General features: G+C 45.1%; 1 protein-coding gene across 2 annotated transcripts in view; it reads left to right on the top strand.

Annotated features, from left to right (window-relative positions):
• Positions 1-5,362: 5,362 nt before the first annotated feature.
• Positions 5,363-8,519, top strand: part of CD99L2 (CD99 molecule like 2) — a 75,992-nt gene continuing 72,835 nt past the window's right edge. Inside the window, exon 1 of one of the 2 annotated variants that reach the window (XM_075184256.1) lies at positions 5,363-5,666. In XM_075184256.1, coding sequence (XP_075040357.1) covers positions 5,603-5,666 — 64 coding nt within the window. In that variant the 5' untranslated portion in view covers positions 5,363-5,602. The remainder of the gene's footprint in view (positions 5,667-8,519) is intronic. The other variant, XM_075184257.1, reaches the window with a different exon arrangement.

Raw genomic sequence — 8,519 nt, 5'->3', positions numbered from 1 at the left:
CCCTCTCACACGTTGTCCCCTCCTCTGCCCTCTCACACTGTGTCCCCCTCCACTGTCCCTCTCACGCTGTGTCCACCTCCACTGTCCCTCTCATGCTGTCCTCCTCCTCTGCCCCTCTCACGCTGTGTCCCCCTCCACTGCCCTCTCTCATGCTGTGTCCCCCTCCACTGCCCTCTCTCACTCTGTGTCCCTCCACTGCCCCTCTCACGCTGTGTCCCCCTCCACTGCCCCTCTCATGCTGTGTCCCCCTCCACTGCCCCTCTCACGCTGTGTCCCCCTCCACTGTCCCTCTCACGCTGTGTCCCCCTCCACTGCCCTCTCTCACGCTGTGTCCCCCTCCACTGCCCTCTCTCACGCTGTGTCCCCCTTCACTGCCCCTCTCACGCTGTGTCCCCCTCCACTGCCCCTCTCACGCTGTGTCCCCCTCCACTGCCCCTCTCACGCTGTGTCCCCCTCTACTGCCCCTCTCACGCTGTGTCCCCCTCCTCTGCCCCTCTCACGCTGTGTCCCCCTCCACTGCCCCTCTCACGCTGTGTCCCCCTCCTCTGCCCCTCTCACGCTGTGTCCCCCTCTACTGCCCCTCTCACGCTGTGTCCCCCTCCTCTGCCCCTCTCACGCTGTGTCCCCCTCCACTGCCCCTCTCACGCTGTGTCCCCCTCTACTGCCCCTCTCATGCTGTGTCCCCCTCCTCTGCCCCGCTGTGCCCCTCCTCTGCCCCGCTGGGCCCCTCCTCTGCCCCGCTGGGCCCCTCCTCTGCCTCGCTGTGCCCCTCATCTGCTCTCTGTCCACCTCCTCTGCCCCGCTGTCACCATCCTCTGCTCTCTGTCCCCATCATCTGCTCTCTGTCACCATCCTCTGCCCCGCTGTCACCATCCTCTGCTCTCTGTCCCTCTCCTCTGCCCCGCTGTCCCCATCCTCTGCTCTCTGTCCCCCTCCTGTGCTCTCTGTCCCCCTCCTCTGCCCCGCTGTCACCATCCTCTGCTCTCTGTCCTCCTCCTCTGCCCTCTGTCCCCCTCCTCTGCCCCGTTGTCCCCATCCTCTGCTCTCTGTCCCCCTCCTCTGCTCTCTGTCCCCCTCTTCTGCCCCGCTGCCCCATCCTCTGCTCTCTGTCCCCCTCCACTGCTCTCTGTCCCCCTCCTCTGCCCCGCTGTCGCGATCCCTCTCACTCTGCCCCGCGCCAGGCGACAGGCGACAGCAGCCTCCTCTCTCCCGCAGCTTGTTACTGACGTCTATATTCAGTGACAGCTGCGGGAGAGAGGAGGCTGCTGGGTCCCGGCGCCCGACGGATTGGTAAGTTTCTGTGTTCTTTTTTTTTTTTATGGCTGGCCCGCGGCACCCCAGTGACTGCGCCGCGGCGCCCATGGGAGCCGCGGCGCACAGTTTGGGAACAGCCGCTCTAGGGGGTATATTTGCTAAACTGCGGGTTTGAAAAAGTGGAGATGTTGTCTATAGCAACCAATCAGATTCTAACTGTCATTTTGTAGAATGTACTAAATAAATGATAGCTAGAATCTGATTGGTTGCTATAGGCAATATATCCTATTTTTCAAACCCGCAGTTTAGTAAATATACCCCTAGGGGTAATTTCAAAATGTGCAAATTGGCTTTTGTGATGTCATGGCCCTACTTTTTTTATGGGGAAGAGCAAGGATTTCTGGCTAAGTTGGTGGCATACTTGGCGTTGTAAAAGTTTGCAATGTCTAATGAGAGAAGTAAGACGAATCAGATTCCTTGCAACATACAGATTTTGCGCATGAGTGCTCCTAATTTTGCACCAAATTGAAAAACAAATAACAATTTTGAGGAGCGGGATTATTCAAATTATATGACGAGGGTGGAGAAAGTGGTTTTAGAAAAGTGTTTCCTAATTTATGGGTAGAAACCCAGCCAAATCGAATCTTCACTTATTTGCACCTTTTTGAATTCTTTCACTCTACATGGAATTTAACCTGTCAAAGACTGACACGCTTTTTTTTTTGTCCGGATCCGAACTCTCTAGAGAATCCAGCCCCTCGCTGTAAGGCCTGGAGCTGGTTTGGCATTATGGAAAGGGGACCCCACACTGCAGATTTCCCTGCAATAGTGTCACCAGCCCAGGCTGACAAGGCCTAGTGCTGGCAATAATAAAATTTGGGGGACCACACACATTTTGTCCCCCCTAATTTTGCTAATACCAGCCTAGGAAGACAGCACTAGGGTTGGTTAACCTGTTTGGGGGTGGGGTCATGCAATTTTTTGGGGGGGAGCTTTTCATTTATTTTCATTTTTTTTGTTTACATTTATTTATTTATGTCGACATTTTGAATGTCGACATTGCAGCCCTGTACACATTTTATATATTGACATTTTGAATGTTTTGGACATTATGACTGTCGATATCATAACAGTGTAGACATTATGACTGCCAACATTATTGTTTAGAGATTTTTAATGTCGACCAGTGGTCAAAGTGGAAATTTAGAAGTGGCGGTATGGAACACAATACATACACTGTTGACTCCAGGTTTCCTTTTGCTTTTACAGCAATTAAAGCACAGCCTTCAGAACAGCTGAATCACTCCCATTATCTCACATGGGGATGAAGAAGAAAGTCTCCTCCCCACACCACAAGATCACATCAGCTAGGAAGGAATTTTGAAACAAATGCTGTGTTCGCACTCTCTGATCATAAAACATGTTTTAGAGCATGGTTGTCCAACCCGCGGGCAGCATGCGGCCCAGCATGCCTGTGAATGTGGCCCTGCAGGAGTTTTGGTTATGGCAAGGGTGCAGTGCTTGAAAAAAAAATCCTGCAAAAAAAAATAAAAAAATACTTACCTTGCGGTCACGTCAGCTGGCACTCCGGCTCCCTCCCTGGTCTCCTCCTCCGTGTGGCGCTCGCAGTGAATGTCGGGGGTGACATCATCACACCCGACATCCATTGCGTAGCGCAGCACAGAGGAGTCACCCGCGCAAACTATCAGCAGCAGTGAAAGATTATCCAGTATCTTATTGTTGTTACTCTAAATTTGGACTTTCTGCACCATGCAATTAGGAACTAGCTGTGTTCTCTGTATGTATCTAATATAAATATTAAGAGATAATTGTATTTTTAATATTTTAAACCATTTTAAATGTGCAGTGCTGAGTAGGGTGAAAATATCACCCACTGTTACCCTCTTTGGAGGCTGCTCCATTAGCCATTTTTCCCACCACCCTATCTTTAAATCTCTGTAGATTTCTATTAGTCCTCCTGATGCTACCTATATCGGTGACCATTTCAAACTGGCCAATAAAAAAAATGATTCATGGGTGCAGAAAGAGAGGAAAAAAAAGTTTTTGGCATTTAATTCCCCGAACCCCACTAAGGGGCAGATGCAGGTAAGTTAAATTGTAGCTGGTAATGGGACTACTGCTTTAATCATGATTCTGCAACAGGTTTCCTAACTCTTACTAACACCATTTCCAAGTAAGTTTAATATGTTAACTATGTTTTCTATGGTTTTTTTGATGATCAGCTATCGTCAGTGTTAGTGTATTTTATGTGCGGCCCAAACCAACTCGTCGTCTTCCAATGTGGCCCAGGGAAGCTAAAAGGTTGGACACCCCTGTTTTAGAGTATTTGTATCGGAATTTTAAAAGGAACTGAACACTTTACCTAAGTCATACCCAACAGCAGTCCTGTGTATGGCAAGACAGTTTAGGTTTCACTTGGTGGTTTAAGGCAAAGATAATGTGAGATGTGAGTGTGGCCAAGAATGATCGGGGTTGTGGAAAAGAGTCTACAGAACTGTTTGTTGAGAATATTAGCATATATGTATCATCATCATCAACATTTATTTATATAGCGCCAGCAAATTCCGTAGCGCTTTATATTAGACATCCAGGCAATATTTAATGAACTTGACTTAACCTTAGTGGTGTGTGAACTGTACTGTGTCATGGGGTTTTAATAATCATCATAATCATCATCACCATTTATTTATATAGCTACACATTATATGGTCGGAAATTGAAATCATGACCCCAGTGCTGTAAGGCAGAAGTGCTAAACACTACGTCACCGTGCTGTCCATAATAATGTTTAATTATTTTGAAATATGACATGTCTGCTAAGTTGATGCTTCGATACATTTATTGCAGTTCTATTCATTGTGCTGCATAAAGAGAATATGGAGAAAGTGGATCTAATTTAATTGTGCAAAGGCGTAATAGGTGGGGAAAGAAGTGACATGGTCAGCCCATACAAGTCACCCACTATTTCTACTGGGTAACAATAACTGTAACCTAAATCCACTAATGTGGATGCATCAAGAAATTAAGGGGCAGATTCAATTATAAAAAAAAATCGCTGCGTATTGTCCCTTAACAGCAACGAAACACTACATGGCGTTTTTAGTGAAATATCCGCTCACTTTTGTTCACACCCCATAGAGACGCTTGCAAAAGTGAGCGTTACTTTTACTGTATAAATGGTAATAATGCGCAGAGAGGAACATTGCAGCTAATTGAATCTGTATTCAACTATCTGCGATGTTCACATTTATTATGGTAATACGGTGCCGCAATATTGCGGCTTTCCCTTCCCAACCCTCAGGGGCGCACGCAGGATTTTTAAGGGGGTTTTCCCCCTCCCCACCCCCCAAAAAAAACATGCGAGAGAGCTGCTACGCATGCGCCCGCACATGCGCAGAAGCTCTGTTTCGGCTGCACTGTACTATACAGCAGCCGCGGCGCTGTCAAAGAAGCATCCGCGGTGGTGCTGTATTGTCTTTGACAGCGCCGCGGCTGCTATATAGTACAGTGCCGCTCTGTAGGGGCACTTCTTTAGCGGAGGGGAGGGGTTTCTGGAACCCCCCTTGCGTGCGCCCTTGACCCTATTGGTGGGGAGCGAAGGGAAACCCATGAAATTGCAGTAATGCAGAGTGCCTTCGCGCCCCTTTACGGAGGCAGTTCGCACACAATTGAATATGCCCCTAACAATTCTATGTCCTAAACTTCCAAAACTAAAAGACTAGACTGTCATGGGGAAAGTGGGATACATTGTAGCCCTGACACAACTAAATACTACATAAAGTAATTCAAATCTCCAATGGATTTTCTTCACCATGAGTAAATGTTCTTCAGAAAAAAAGTGGGATCTAAGTGAAAACGGGGTCACATTTTGGTAAATGATCTCGCAATTTGTGTTGGTCCCGGAACGCACAACGGAACACTGGCAGACTGAGACTACTGTGTATATACACTCATCATGCATTTTACAAGCTGTCAGGTGTCCTGTCCACATATATGAGCACGTATACCGTTATGTGGGACGACCTCCATAACCTACAACTTTAGTGCTATTGATAGGACAGTTCCATATGTTTGATAGCGCCAGTAACTGTGTCTGTGGTTACACTGGTGAGCAGTGCACATCCCGACAGCTCATGTTAGGGGGCATTGCTGTGCAAGCTATTCCTAGCACCGAGATCATGTCAGTGCTGGGCGGGGTCTCCGCAGCTTAGGGTAGAATCACGTCGCCTCTCTCACCGTCTACCCTGCGGCCGTGGCTGGGAGTAGCCAGACTGCATGCTGTGCGGATCGGAGCGGCCTTCATGCGCTGAGCTCTCCGGTCTTTGTTATGATGGCTAAGTGCACCTCGCCCCTGCTGCTCACCCTGGCACTCCTTGCTGTGGTCCTGAGAGGTAAGCACCAAACTGTGTGTCTGCATCTGTGCAAACAACACAATGGCCTGCAGACACACGTGTATTGATGTGTGCATATATTATTCAGCATATCGTGATATGAGCAGTGTGTATAGTACGACATGTATGTAGATTAATATAAATGGTTGGTAACTATGTGCAGATTTGTATAGCTTATATAGATGTATTACATGTATATGTGTTGGTCAAGTACAAAATATCATTAAGCAATTAATCTTTTTGATGTGCAGTTCCTAGATCATTTTGTGGTTTATCAGTTAATCCTAAGTAATTCTCAGGTTTTTTTTAATGCTGCCAGGAGGGCAGCAATGTATATGCAGCCTCCCCAGATGTTCCAGTTTCCATTCATTGACCAGAGTCCAGATGGCATTATAATAACTGCTGAATGTGCCACTCATAAATTACCCCACTGGCAGCTGTGTGAACCCAACTGTCCTTTTGACACTGTCGAATGAACCCAACTGAGTTCTGTTGCACAGCTGTTAGAATCCAGTTGTTTGTCAGTAGTCATAGTTTTGTGTGTTCATTAACAATTAGTAGTTTAGTACAACCTCTTGATGTCTTACAATGTCATTATTTTTATCATGGTGACCACGGCAGAGATGTAAGCTCTTTTGGACAGATTTGGCTGTCCCCCACATGTGTCAGTAAGCTAGTTTATCTGTCATTGTTTTATATACAGTACCGGGAGACATGTTGTTAAAGTGAATGTTGATATACAAATTGTTGTTGTTTTGAGTAATATGTAATATTTTCACTGCATTGACTTGCAGGATACACCTAGTGTAAAAGTATCTAGGTTGCATTATTTAACGTTCACAGGCAGGTGGAGAATACTGCACTGTTCATGTACAGTGAATACTATCCACCAATTGGAAATTCCTGCTTGTAAGTTACAACAGACTTGTTCATTGTGGGTGCCAAACAAAATGACAAAAAGGTTGTGTTTTTTTCAATAGGTTTTCAACGTGTGGGGAAATCTGTTGCATCAACAATTGTTTTGTTCTATGCAAACAAGATAGCTAATCCTTCAGTGACTGAATAGCATTTGGATTATCTAGAAACCGTTATCAGTTTATCTGCAGCTAAGGTTTCAGATCTGGGTTTGTGGAATTATGTTATGAAAATGAGATCTACATAATCTAAATATTGAATTTCTGTACAGTCATTGTTGTAGAACTTTTTCTTTTTTTGCAAACACTTTTATTAAAATATTATGACTATTATATGATATATGCAAATCAGAGTCTTTGGGAAAATCGCAGCCACGTAGAAGTAAAGATTCTCGTAAAGTAGGATGATTAAAACAACTGAAAATTATCAGGTCAAAAGCCTCTGTCAGGATTCCACTGTTTATTAATTTTCATGCTTCTGCTATATGTAAATTAACAGGTTTAACTAGCCGATCTGGCCATCATAGTCAGCCCATAATTAATAAGACTTATATAAACCACAAAAATGACTGGCACTGCTTTATTTAAGCAAATGCACCTACTTTTCTATCTTATAAGCTGCATGCACACTTCCCCTTCCTTAGAGCTGACCCTGGGAGGATCATTCTGTGGCTGTGTACAGAGGTAGTGAGAACAAATGGATGCTCCAATATAATAGTGTTGTGCATCCAGTTTGACCATTTATACACTGTGGCATTGGGTCTACCAATGCTTATAATTGTGCAGGAGGGACGTGACAATATTTAAAAGACAGCCACTCAACTGGTGCCTGGATGATGGTTTTGGAAAATACAGACTCAGGAATTATCCCAGTATATATCAATAACGCTTGGTTAGGTTCAGATGTGGCGACCGGGAAGGCCCCAGGACAGATGGATAACATCATTGTCCTGTTCACAAACCACTGGAGGACACTCCCTCTTTCAGAAAGGAACAGGTGCAACATGTAATAATAATAATAACTAGGTACTGTTAAGTGGCATTTAGCATTGACCTTGTTTTGTAAGGGAATGACTGCATTCCACTCATGCCAGGATAAGGCACATCACAACATTAAGGATAATCAGATCCCTTCACTGTTGGAAGCAGAACTCAGGGCTGTAGATTACTTTGTGGTCTCCACTTGTGCAGTCATCAATCTGTTGAGAACACAGTGAAGGATATTTCATTGCGCCAGATCCGCTTCCTCCACTGCTCAGTAATCCACTTGCCCCACAGAAGTTGCAAACATGTGGTGCCAACTGTAATGAACAGTCTATGCTTCAACCCGACTATGATATCTGCTTTGTGGAGTTCTGGGCTGACAGTTTTTTATTAAATTGTCAGCTTGCGCCGCAGGTTGATGTTTGCGGTCAGTTGATCTGGAGTCGCTTGCCTGTTTTTGCCTTGCATTCAAATTAATGTACAGATATCACTATCGTGGAATATGAAATTTCACTCACAAATGTTCTTTGATTATGTTTTTCCCTCACAGTTCCATGCAAACATCATCTTAAGCAGCATTGGTCATGAAATATTAACAAATTAAACTGTCATGGTCATTGAAGCTTGTCAAATGCACCCAAAAAAATGTCACCCAGGTCTACTTTTGAATGCTAACCTTACTTATAGGAAATCAGGACAGTCCAGCATTTTTAAACATGAACCCGGAATATGTTAGGATATTATTTGCCTAATTAACATATGTTCCACACCTATGTTGTAGCCCTTGCTTTTAGTATACTTCGTGTCCCTCATATACCCAGGGTTTTGTTTTGTTTGTTTTGCATTATTTTCTTTTTTTCATTTTGTCCACTAGCTATAGCTTCCCAAGTTTGCGGGTCCACATGAAAATGGTGGAAACAGTTAAATGTCACTTAACCTAACCGTTTAGGGACAC

Source organism: Mixophyes fleayi, chromosome 9, assembly GCF_038048845.1.
Source record: "Mixophyes fleayi isolate aMixFle1 chromosome 9, aMixFle1.hap1, whole genome shotgun sequence".
NCBI lineage: Eukaryota > Metazoa > Chordata > Amphibia > Anura > Limnodynastidae > Mixophyes > Mixophyes fleayi.
Note: the sequence above shows the minus strand (reverse complement) of the source record. Positions and strands in the feature narration are given on the sequence as shown.